At 42.7% G+C, this 13,241-nt stretch overlaps 1 protein-coding gene across 2 annotated transcripts in view; it reads right to left on the bottom strand.

The window, feature by feature from the left end:
- The window catches only part of Selp (selectin P), a 35,707-nt gene extending 26,218 nt beyond the window's left edge, over positions 1-9,489 (bottom strand). The window contains exons 1-2 of one of the 2 annotated variants that reach the window (XM_076941508.1): positions 9,255-9,489; positions 238-328 (exon numbers count right to left, since the gene is read on the bottom strand). In XM_076941508.1, the coding sequence (XP_076797623.1) occupies positions 238-328; positions 9,255-9,257 (94 nt within the window). In that variant the 5' untranslated portion in view covers positions 9,258-9,489. The remainder of the gene's footprint in view (positions 1-237; positions 329-9,254) is intronic. The other variant, XM_034513379.2, reaches the window with a different exon arrangement.
- Positions 9,490-13,241: the final 3,752 nt, after the last annotated feature.

Raw genomic sequence — 13,241 nt, 5'->3', positions numbered from 1 at the left:
TCGCTGAGAATGTGGAGGCCCATGTCTGCCTTTCCTAGTGATGATGTTGATCCTGGATGTATCAGCTTGTGTTTCCAGAAGCCTTGTGGAGCAGTATGATGGTGTCAGGGGTGTTTTTCTTTCAGGACTCTGGGTGTGAACAATTTCCCATGGCTCACTGCTGCCCTGAATTTCTCCTACTTGGCCCTGGGATCTCTAATTACTCAGGATCAGGTGGAAAGTTAACCTAGGATTTACCAGAGATCAAAGCACTGAACCAGATGAGCTGAGCCACTCCCAGGACAACACTCCAGAGTCTTGGCTTCCAAGAACCTTTTGGGCAGGCGGCCTGAAACAAAAACAGAAAACTTCCTTTTGATATCTACAAACAACCAATGAAGCAGTAGAAATTCGGTTGATGATGATTATTGGGGTAATTCTGATTCCCATCAGGAGGGTGTTAGAAACCTACTTCCTTCTGATTTCTCATGGCTCTCCTGAGTCCTGTCCTAACAAGGCTGTGAAGATCCTAGCAAACCTATTGGCTTTAAACGTGCTCTCAACAGGTAAGTTCTAGAAACGATCATCTTGTCTGAGTTCTTATTGCACAAAGTAATACAGAACTTGTACCATCTAAATGACATCTTACAAATGACAGCTGCAAAATTTGACATACAAGCTATCTACTTGATATTTTTACCTTCAAAAATCTCTAAGATTTCAAATTCATACTGCATTGCATTTGAAGATGCAGTGTGAGGCATACCAAGGTGAGCTGGGCTTCTAATATCTGCCCAAAGCAACTCTTATGTTATCACTAAGATAAAAACAGTGGCTTTGTATTTAAATGTAGTGTTTCTACTCCTTCAGAGAAATAACTACCTAAAACCATTACTGTATAGAAATTCTGAATTGCCACAGAGCACACTTCTGTAACAGATGATGCATGGTACACTGAAGAGTGACATACACTGCTGACCACAGCCTGACCAGATACCATGATATGCACAACTCAAATCAAAGCCAGTCTTCTAGACAGTGGTGGTTGGTTTTTAAAGGTTGAAACCTTCTACTTTGGAGTTTCTGAATTCTGGATTTTTTTATGTAAGTATATATAGTGTTCTCACAAACTAGAACATTACTCAACTGAATTCTATATAATTATTTCTCCAACCCAAAATCTGTAGTATATTTCTTATAGCTTAATTGTGTACTAACATTAATTGTCATGCTGATGACATTTAAAAAATTAACCTGCAGAGATTTATGGTTCCAGATAATTAAAGATATTTTTATTTGTATTTATTATTTATTTTTATAAATAAGCAAGAAAGACCACCTTATGTTTAAAAACACATTAGATTATCTAGGTGGTGATGGCGTACACCTTTGATCCTAGCACTCAGATGGATTTCTGTGAGTTCAAAGCCAGCCTAGTCTACAGAGTAAGATCTAGGGCAGCAGAGAAACTATGTCTCGAAAAACAATATGTATATGAATATGTATGTATATGTGTATATGTATATTGGTGTGTGTACATGTATATGTATATATGTGCATATACTTACATATATATGATGTTAAAATTTTGTAGAGGAAGTATAGAATGGACTCAGCATTTAAGGAAAGAAAATGAATAGTAGAAATGTTCTTGTTCTTAAGCGTTGCTTATGGTTTGTGTTACCAGCTCACTCTAATATTTAGTTACCTTTGTTCAACTTAAAGAACATAACAGCTTTTTAAAGAGTTAGGTTTATAATATTCTGGAAATCCAATTATAACTTTAAAATTTATGAAGAAAATCCTTATCTCACCACTTAAATGGGGAAGGGAAGTTACACAGTTTTCCAAAAATTTGGAGATGTGGGGGAACCTTGTTACTGATGAACACGGCAATGTAGCCTGTTGCAGAGACCCCTCGTTGGCTTTGACACTGGGCTGGGTCTCCACTCTGAGGAGCATGACAGTTTTGATTTAAAATTGCAACCCATTGCAGTTGTACCTGTGCCCTTGGGAAAGCGGCTTGCCTCACTAATGGCATTCCTAAGCATTTGGGGGTCCCTGGGGTGTGCCTAAAAAAGGGTAGGAAGAGAGTGAGTTAATGAAGCTTCTAATTGTATTTTTTATCATCATGCTTACCTCGATTCATTGTTTTCTGTATTAACTTACCTAAACTTTTAAATAAGCTTTTGTTTAAACACAATCCCCAATAGAGGTACTTCCTATTATGAGTTGTCTGTTTATTTGTATAAACTTTTAAGCAAGAGTTTGTTTAAATTAAGATTTCCCTAGCTAATTCTCTTTTGTACCAGTGTGTGTGTGTGTGTGGGTGGCAGGGTGGGTGGGGAAGAAGATTGGTTTGAAGCAATGCATGGTTTGAAAAAAAATGGTAGGTGCTCTAATCAAGTCATAACATCCAAAAAAAAAAAAAGGAGCATATCTGTACACCCTGTTTCAACACGATACATCTGTTCTTCAGAATCACTGAATACCAAGATTCATCTTCCTGGGCTAATACAGTCCTGTCAGAGAAGCGAGGTTTACAACCAAATCAATTCAGTATTTCTCAGGCATCTCAGAGGATGGTCTAGTCAACAATTCGATGGCCATCACTTCCCATCATTGAGTTTAAGTGATTTGCCCAGGTTGGTTAGGCAAGTGCATATCAGGTCCATGCATCGATTCTTAGTCTCACAAGGCTCATGAACTTTGGGAACAGTGAAGAAGTTGTTTATTTGGAATGATCAGACTCCAAAAGGCTCATAGATCCATGCATTCTTTTGTGGTAGTTCTCAGGTAGTATAGACTAACTTTAAATTTGTTATATAACCAGTTCCTCAGCCTCCTGTCTCCATCTCCCAAGTGCTGGGATTAAACCACCATGCTCAGGTGGATCTTCTCCTTACTGGACCTCAAAGTCAAACCTATGTGCCAACAGTAAGGTTGCCCCTTGACTTAATGGTAGGTGACATAACTTTATACATTGGTATGAAGGGTGATAGTATTTTAAAGTCTTACTTAGTAATAATTTTCTTTCAACATGCCCTTTGGGTGGTGTGGCCTTTTATAACTGACTGTGCTCCACAGCACAGCTTTAGGGATAGTATTGGATCTAGGTTGATAAAGAGTTAAGCACTCTGTATATATCTGACTAAACAAGTGTTGAAACAAGAGGAAATGCCTCTCAGGAAAAGCAGCCATGTACGCTGTTAATCTTTAATGCTGTCTGGAAGCCTGCTTCAAACTGGAAGTGCCTGGAAAAGAGTCTGAGACCAGGTCATTTGAATAACATCTTGTGACTGCATCAATTTTGTATAAGCACCCGGCTATCTTATATCTGCCCCTGGCTGTGGAGTAAAAGGAGGGAGCAGAAAGAGAGAGAGAGAAAGAGAGAGAGAGAGAGAGAGAGAGAGAGAGAGAGAGAGAGAGAGAGAGAGACGAGAACCTTTGCCCTTTAGCCTCCTATTTATAGAAAGAGGTATCAGCATGTAGGAGTACCATGGCTTGCAGGTGGCATTCAGAGCTGACCACAGAGAGGGGACCACAGCTCTGTAGTTCAGAGCAGAGGCGATGCGCCTTCTTGACCTTTGTCTGCCTGTCCAGTTCCTCTTGGCTTTCTCTGCTTCCTCTGTAGCTAAGGTTCTCAGCTCCCTTGCCCCCTCTTTGTTTTCCAGCCCACAGTTTCCACCTACTTATCAAACTGCTCTTTTGAATTTTATCGTGAACTTGCAAATCACCCAACTAAACAACAGCTTTCCCTCTTTATCTTGCTTGAACTCTGTACAGCAGGATTTGCTGCAGACCAATTCATTTTTGTTCAGTGTGCTATTTCTCGAATGTCTCGAGCAATTTTTCGGAGTGTTCCTTTGACTCTCCCTCAACTCTGTCCTTGGTGCCTTCTGGCTTCCATGCTTCTATTTTCTCCTTTTGCTAGACCTTATGGCCAACTGTTTGCAAAGGTCTCGATCAGCATCTCCATTCCTGGCCTTGCTCTAGAACATAAGGCTCCCAGTGCGAATACTGAGTAGACACAGGACCAGGCACATTGTCTCATCCCAAAGAAACTATGGCAACATCTGAAACAAATGGCTAACTGTGGTGCCTGTTAGCATTCCAAAGTGCCTATGGCTCCTCTCAGCTCTTTTCATCAGACCTTCTTCCCCAGCTTCTGGTTTCTACACAAATCTGACATTTCAGCTTTATGTTCTTGGTGTTCTCTCTCTCTCTCTCTCTCTCTCTCTCTCTCTCTCTCTCTCTCTCTCTCTCTCTCTCTTTCTCTCTCTCTCTCCTCTTCCTCCTCCTCCTCCTTTCTTTGCTTGCTCTAGTCCTCTTTGCTTTCTTCTCTCCCTTCCCCCCTCCCCTCCCCTCTCCTCCCCTCTCCTCTCCTCTCCTCTCCTCTCCTCTCCTCTCCTCTCCTCTCCTCTCCTCTTCTCTTCTTTTCTTCTCTTGATCCCCCAACCTCTTCTCCCATGGCCTAGTTCAATCTGGTTCCTTTCAAATTCATCTGGCTGTATTCTCCCACATATCTACCATAAAAAAAAAAATAAAAGGAAACCTCCTCCTCAACCACACCTTGGAGCCAGCATGTCCTCATTTTCATTTAAGGTGACACACTAGTGTGGATGCTCAAGGGCAAGAGCTATACACAGCTGTACACAGTGAGTCTGAATCACTGGCCATGGTGAAGCAAATACTTACTGACTGACAACTATCCTATCAACAAATAGATGGATGAGTGCTGAAATAATAATGACCACATGATGCCTACATGAAAGGTGGAAATGTGTTAAATGCGTTAACTCCTTGCAGATGGGATGCAGGAATAAGGGGAGACATGGGTACATGCAGGGATGTTCCATAGGTGGTATGCCTCAAGAGTTCTAGAGGACATGAAATAGCAACCACTCTTTGAAAGAAAAGCAAATTTCAATGTAACTTTCTGGTTTCTGTGTGACTCCAAAAGGCTCTGGCACTTAAGGAGGTTCATACAACCAATGTAAATTCTTGTAATCAAACAATAACATTGACCTGAGCCCCTTCACCCACATCACCATGGTGACCTGAACTCCTTCATCAAGTAGGAGCAGGAAGGAGGGACCAAGAATCTTTACCTTCTCTGAACGCTTTACAACAACCTGTCATCACATCCTGATGGCTTTACCGTCTGGTGAGAAACCTGGACACTCTCCAAATTTTCACTTGAATTGTTACAGGGCTGGCTTAAATGTTATTATTTCTTTTCTGGAGCTGAGAAATCAGCTTCTGATTAGCCTCTTATCCTGAAGATTACCTATTGCTAATTCTCTAAAATGCAATCAAAACAATTCTTTTACTCTTTTTTTTCTTTTTCCTTTCTTTCTTATGGTGCTGGGATCAAACACAGGACCTTGTGAATGCTAAGCGAATGTTCTGCTAGTGAGATATATCCCCAGCTAAGAATGGAATTTATAACATAAGGTCATGTTGCTCTACTACTTAAAAGCCTTCAATGGTTCCTTGTCTCACTCTGTACACCAGGCTGGCCTCGAACACAGAAATCCACCTGCCTCTGCCTCCCAAGTGCTGGGATTAAAGGCCTGCACTACCACTGCCAGGAGGTTCCTTGTCTCTAAGCAACACATTCAAACTCTTTGAGATGTACTCATAAGACCCTGCAAAACATGGCTCCCTCCTGCTTGACGATTCTCTCCTCCTGCTACTTCTCAGCTACCCACATCTTTTTGACAACATAACAATGCAATTATAATAAGAGATGTTATAATTTCCAAAGTGCATTGTATGTTCCCTGTGTTTTTACACCAAGAGTACCCATGTGTGTCAGCCCAACTCCGTGAGTCCGTAATTTTCTCCTCAAAGGAACTTTGCTATCAAGGCCACTTCCTTCTGCATACCAAACAACCACTCCCTAGTTATTCTCTCTGGGGACTTTCCCATTGGTTATTTCAACAATGACTAAGTACCTAAAATAGCCCAGGCACATTTCCAGGGAGAAGAGTTAAAATCAAGAAACTAGACTCAGTTTCTATCCCCATAGAATGGACATGTATCATAGCACTGAACAGATATGAAAAGGCAGGGCAGGAGTGCTGACGACTGATGGGTGAGTTATGTCAGACAGGGACTTCAGTGCAGCCCTCTGCAGGAAGGTGACATTTCCTTCAACAATCCAACAGCAAAATGACCAGGAAAAACTTTCAAGTGGGAAGCAGGGAGAAAAACACAGAAGCCTTTAACACAGGAACAAGTGAAGTGCCAAACAACGTAAAGAAAGAAATGAGCTGAAACAGATGGTGTAAAGGGCAGATGACTGTGACTGGAAAGTAGTGGAAAGATAAAGCAAGGCTCTTGGAGGCAAAGCAAGAAATGAGATCTAAGTGTGGGAAGAAGTCAGTGGGCAACTTTAAAAGAAGTATGATGTGGTCTGGCTGACACTGAAAAAAGGGCTCTAGAGAGTAATTGAAAATGTAGCTTTCGGACAGGTCTTGTATCAAATGCCAGCCATCAAGGAAGCCACCTTCAGGGCCTTGAGCAGAGCAGACCAATGAAAAGATGCACCTAGCAGTGTTGTTGCTGAGTAAGGACAAGAAGCCTGGACTACAAAAGGCAGAGCTTGTTAATCGTGGTCCTGATGAAAGTCAAAGAAAAACTGATGTGCTGGAGTCAATGAGAATGGAGAAGGGAAGGAAGATGAGAGCGTTGTCAGGGATGATCCGTCATCTGGCCAAGGCACATATCACAAGGCATTGCAACATTGTAACAGTTCCAATTCTAGTGCCCTGGAGTTTCTGGATGGTGGTGGTAGAGGGGCAAGATCCTAGCAGTCACTCCAAAAAATAACACAGAAAACAGCTTTTCTCTAAGTCAAGTAGATTTCAAGTAAACATAAGATGAGTCCCACGAGCTGATCACTCAGAAATCCAAGCACATATTTAAGTTAGACTAGTCATACCATTATGTTAAAAGGAACAGTAGCATTAACATAAAACACATGCTTAATTAAAAAAAAAAAACCCTACAAGTTCTTAGCTGAGTTGCAACCCTAAATTTTCTTTGCATTTGACATTGTAAAGCATCTGATTTGCTTTTCCAGTAGAGGCATTAGATAAGGTAGTGCTGTCATCATAAAATCAGCCTCCCCGGGGGCTTTGCTCAGCACTGCTTCCTGTGTCAAAAGTCAAAAGGGTTTGTGTGTGTGTGTGTGATTTTTTGGTTTGGTTTTGTTTTTTGGTGACTTGTACTTTCTTCTCCGTACAGAACTTTAAAGATGCATATTCTAAGAGCTGATTACCAGCCTCGAACATGGAGCTGATAAAATAGAAGGAACAGTAGAAACTGGAAGGCGGAGCCTACATGGTTAAAAATTTACATGAAGTGATCCTTAGCTACTCCTTGGCCTGCTAAAGCCTTGACAGACCTCAGCATAATGTAACTGTAAATCCCTAAGCAGGACCCATTCCCTGTGGGCTGGTTGAAAATGCCCCACAAGATACACCATAACTTTATTCTCTTGGGTCCTACTTGAAGCCACTATCTAAATATGAAGCAGATCTCACACAGACAGACTGAGGTTTGTGAACCCTGAGCCAAATGTGCTTGGGGAGGAAGAACTCTGTCTATGAATTATTACAATCAATCTCAGGACTGGGTCCTTAAGACTTTATTGCAGAGTCCCAACCTACTTTCAAGGTAGAACTGAGGAGCACCTGAGTATAACACAAAGAAGGGAAAATCTTAAGTGTCTTTTGGAACCCACCAGGAAGTCCAGTAACCTTCTTATCATTGTCTATAAAGGTCAGTTTATGTGGACATTTGTATTTTCATCTAGGGACAGGAATTGTAGCTTTCATCAGAACCCCGAACAATGCCACTATCCATGCCACCATTGAAACAGAAGAGAATGCCAAAAAGAATAGAAGGAAGAAATTGATGGCTCATTCACTTACGTCAACGTCAACCGATTTAGAAGAATGACACGCTAAAAGGCACAAGTAATCCCATTCTCTGCTATAGAGATTGAAATAGTGCAGGCTCAAATGTCATCCTTGTGTCTCTATTTTACCACACACACACACACACACACACACACACACACACACCACTGGTGTGGGGTGATCTCTTCCCTTTAAGTATTAGAAAGGTGTGTTGCAGTAGAGAGGGAGAGGGGGTAAAATCATGAAGCAGACATGGCTTTCTTCCTCAGTGTTGTACAAAGATGTCTAAAAATGAATCCCGATCTGCTACCTCCTTAAGTGCAGACAAGAAGATCTCGGATTCTGAGACTATGTGAGGCGCCCCTAGCACACTGAAAATACGCATGGCAGTGCCCCCCCCCCACACCTATGCATGTTTCATTCAGAGTCACTGTACCAAGTTCAAAATATCTGGTTATTTTAGGATATGCCCACAATCCTCAACCTCACTATACCTCTGAAGTTTTCTCTTTCTCTAAAACAGTAGCTAGAATTTGCTGATTATTTACACACCAGCTTCCTGTATAAACGCTCTTCAGTGCAAACTTACTTAATCTTTATTATGATGTTGTATAAGAATATTATTGCTACATTCTATTTGCATATGGGAAACTGGGTTAGCAACACTAAAGACAGAAATTCAGATCAGAACCATGTGGATATTCTAGATTGGTCCTAGAAAACTCCCAATATTCAGAGAAGGGGTTAGGAAGACTGAGAATCGGAAGCTGTTCCATTGTAGACATGCCTCAAGGCTCTTTCTTAGCCTTCCGTTTATCCCAGAGAGAAAGGCAGACTTAGCAAAGAGGCTACATTCTTGCCAAGGCTACTCCAAGGAGTTCCTGCAAGTTCCAGTAGAAAAGCAGCCGCGGTGTAGCCAGAGAATGGCACTCAACATCGTCAAGTCTTAGCGAGCCTGTAGCCATTGCCCACACGCCTGCCCTCTGTAAGCCACACGGTTCTATTTGTAAAATGGAAATTATCCAAATTTATAAGAATGTTGGGAGAATCAAAACGATCAGCCAGCTTTTAAACATGCTTGCAAACTGAGCATGATGGTGTGCACCTACAAGCCTTGGCTACCCTGGAAGCTGAGGCAAGAGGATAATAAGTTTAATGAGTCAAGGTAATAAGACCCCATTTCAAAACGAGAGAAAATAATGCCTTCAGACTCTATCAAGGCTATTCAACATAATGAATGCCCCACAGCTACTGCTCTTCCTTGCTTGCTAAACCTTTCTTCTGTCTGTTTCAGCCACAAGCCACTTGAACCCCTCTACTTCATACAGAGAAAAATGAACTTACCATGTCCTCTCCTCTGACTCCTCTGGCTTTCTTCCCTCTGGCCAAACCACACTTCTTATACTTTCAGGCTGCCTCCCCTTGGTGTCAGGCTGCCTCCCCTTGGTGTCAGGCTGCCTCCCCTTGGTGTCAGGCTGCCTCCCCTTGGTGTCAGGCTGCCTCCCCTTTGTGTCAGGCTGCTTCCCTTTGGTGTCAGGCTGCCTCCCCTTGGTGTCAGGCTGCCTCCCCTTGGTGTCAGGCTGCCTCCCCTTTGTGTCAGGCTGCTTCCCCTTGGTGTCAGGCTGCCTCCCCTTGGTGTCAGGCTGCCTCACAAAACAACTTCCTATTCCCTTTCCAGAAATTTATCACGGCTTTTCCCCTAAAGTTAGAATGTTGATAGTGCAGAAGCAGAGTTGGCAGCTTCAAGGGAGTTGTTGCCAGGGGGGCAGCAGGTCAATCCTTCCACAGGAGACTGTCTGGAGACAGGCGCAGGTGTGAATCATGCCTGGACATCCCAGACTAAGCAAGGCAGGAACAGGACCCATGCACCCAGGGGTCAGGTTTCCTTTGATTATGACATGAGTTCCAATCTAAGGTCGTAAGGTTTGGAAGGCTTGCTTTGTACTAGGCACAGATTTCCAGTGTAAATTCCAGTTAATGGGAGATGCCAGAGAATGTTTAAGATTCCAGTAGACTTCTGAGGGGACAGAGCAAAAAATAGAAGCAAAAAAAAAAAAAAAAAAAAAAAAAAAACCCTAAGCAGGTAGGAAAGGGAAAATCCAGGGAGAGTTTCTGACACTTGGGGACTATTGCTGGAAATGGTTTTGAAGTGACATATGGAACAGGCGTGGGCTATCTGAGAACTCTGTCTCTCATGTCAAGAGAGGAAGAATTGAAAGGCATGGTGGCACCTGCCTATAATCCCAGAAGTCAAGAGATGAATAGAGGAGGGTTCTGAGTTCTAGGCGAGAACGGGCTAGATAAGCAAACACTGCCTTCATAGAAATGAGAAAAGTTAGTATTTCTCTTCTCATGGAGCATGTGACATTCTGTTAGTGTAATAGTTAGGATTTGGTCCCTACATCTAAACTTCTCAAGACCTATTCTTATTCCATTACACTACTTTCTCAACCTCTAATAAGGGTGATACTAATGGATCTTACCTCACAGAGTTTTGTGAAATTACATAGATTGATTCAAGGAGGGGGCTTGAAATAATAGCAGATACAGAGTTGGTGCTCCAAAAATATCACTCATCATGGCCCCTTTTCCAGGCGGGGTAAAATAAAAAAAGCTAAATGTTTCGTATCAAGTTGGGAAAGGAAAAGCACCTCACAATTTACCCTTCTAGAATTCTAGTTAATAGTGTTGGCCATTAATTTTTTTTCCCACTCTCTCTGGGATGTCTCTGCACAGACATCTCAAGGATAGGTTCAAAATTGGAAGAAATGATAGGATCTGGGAAAAACTCAAAAGGTAAACAGAAATTAAAAATGTGTGAACCTGCAGAATGGGTGAAGCTGCTTTCCCACCCTGGGACTTAGAACCAAGGCAAAGATCCAGAGATACAGTTAAGGTAGAAAGGCTGTCTAAAGAGGTGGTCATGAAGAATGGCCACAGAGAAATAAGGGAAGCCGACGGAAAGAAAGAATGGGGAGCTCTGAGGTTGTGTGACACACTTTAGTGTCCATACCTTAAAGCCAGACTACCTTACTTCCCTGATGGCCAACTGTATGAGGTGAGTAAGTTACTGACTTGGTTGTAACTTGGTCTCCTCAGCCATGTGAATGAAGAAGAATGACAGTCCCCAAGCATGGGAATGTTAGGGCAATTATAAACACTCAGTGGTTAGAATAATACCTTGTAGAGCACTGAATGTGTTGTGGGCAGTGCTAGCTTGCACTCATTGCTTCATCTCAGTCATGAGGGAGGATGCTTTGTATAACAATAGATTCCTACTGCAAATGTGGCCATTTTCTACTGAAAAATGTAGATAATATTAAATGGCAGTATTAGAAATGCAGAAAATTTCCTAGAGAGGAAAGATGGTGGAGCATAAAATTCTAGTCTTTGTGCATTGTGACATCATCCTCCCAGTACAGATAGCGATCCACCAATATGCCAGCTCCTGGGAGGACACAAAGGCTCATGTAAAAATCCTCAGTATCACAGTGGAACAAAACACCAGCGGTTACATACACAGAGGAAATGATAGATGATGTCTGGGGTGGTGGGGGGCACATGGAAATGAGAAGAAAGGCAGAGGTGTTCATCATCCGCCATGGGTCTCTGTGCCCCCGGTGGCCTCACTGTCCTTTCGGTGGCCCCATTGTCTAAAAAAGACATTGGTATTGTTGTTTTCCACTGAGGTAACCATGATTCCTTCTGCAAAGCTCTGGAAAAGAAGACACAGCTTTATACACCCCTTCCAAGGAACAGATGCTTGCACCATCCCTGGACTGGTACCAAGGCTGCTACTTCCCACAAGGCCCTGTGTGGCCTGGACCTCCATGTTGAAGCTGCTCTGCAAGTGTCCTCACCTCAGATGCCAGAGCCATTGTAGTCTAGTTCTCACTTTGAGGCCCCAGCCCAGCTGTCTGTTAATAGTATCTTCTCAAGATACCAGTTAAACCACCACACAGAGATAGCTGGTTCCCAATCCCTGGGCTCACTGTGCCTTTACACATACACACATGCTCTGGAACTTTGTGTGCCTAGGACATATTCTCTAACCATCACTGTAGACAGATGTCCTATATCCAGAACACAGCCCGTATAGCTCTGCAAGAGCCAGTGCTCTAGGCACCAATGCAGCCTAACACAGGGAGTTAGCCTATGTCCTAGACACCAGGACTACCATAGAAGAGTGCATGTCTCTGTTCTAGACTCCAGCTCTGAGTTTGGTCCTCTTGCGCCAATACCTCCAAACACAATAAATAAGTTCACACCCTGGGATCCAGAATCCAGATTGTTCTGTCTCTATCCATGCTTTAGGGGGCAGATCAGCTGCCAAGGAGATCTATCCCATGGCCTACACCCCCAAACCAGTGAGCTCTGCACATACCCACACTGTAGGCATAATGTTTTTGTGTGCTGTGTAAATATTGTCCTTGTGTCATTCAAATGCTGATTTCTCTGCCCTCATATCTTGTTTCAATGGGACATGGAATTGTAAGGCTTATGTCCAGAATCTCCTGTCTCAAGTTTGTATAAATAATGCTTACTGTTTGTTTATTCTCTGCCTTGTCAATAAAAGCTGATCACCCAATGGCTGGGCACAAGAGAGAATACAGCAGGACTTCTGCCAGTCAGAGGAGGTGGAAAGAGAGAAAACTAAGACAAATTTAGCCGTGGGGAAAGAGAGGAGACATCAGGAGAGTTCAGCGAGAGCAAGGAAGGCCCTAGATGCAAGCATTATGGGAATTTTGACCATGAGGTAGCCAGATTAACCTAGAGGATTACAGTAGATAAAAATGCCCAGGCATTGTACTAAAGCTGGAAATAAATCTTGGTCTCTCTGGGGAGTTAGCTAGGATAAATAAAAACAGCTGATGTATTAGTTTACTGCATATATTTATATTAATCATTATTTACAACACTCCAGCCTTGGGCTCCTCAGCTGTTTCAGAAGACTAACACCTGGTACAGCATCACCAATACAGCAACAGTGACCCCTGTGCAAAGCTTTAGTTTCATGCCCTGGAACCCGGTGCTGTGGTCTGTCTGTGGCTGCCTGCGCTTTAGGCCTTGACTCTGATTTCTTCTTGAACCTTGACCTGTAGAGATCTGTGTCAGTCCTTCTGGGGCCAGGCCTGTGAGCCAGACTGAGTACCAAGATACTAAGTTTCTAGGTTAGAGGGAAAGAAAAAAATAAATGTAAAGGAATGAAGAAAGAGTCACGGGACAGCATCAAGACATGAGCGTCATCAGTCTGGCTTCTCATGGAGGTCATGGACTGGAACAGAAGCTTATTGGAAAAGTGGACAGTTGAGGAAATTCTTAAATTTGAGG

The sequence above is a fragment of the Arvicanthis niloticus genome, chromosome 10 (assembly GCF_011762505.2).
Source record: "Arvicanthis niloticus isolate mArvNil1 chromosome 10, mArvNil1.pat.X, whole genome shotgun sequence".
Lineage (NCBI taxonomy): Eukaryota > Metazoa > Chordata > Mammalia > Rodentia > Muridae > Arvicanthis > Arvicanthis niloticus.
This window is presented reverse-complemented; position numbering and strand designations above follow the sequence as displayed.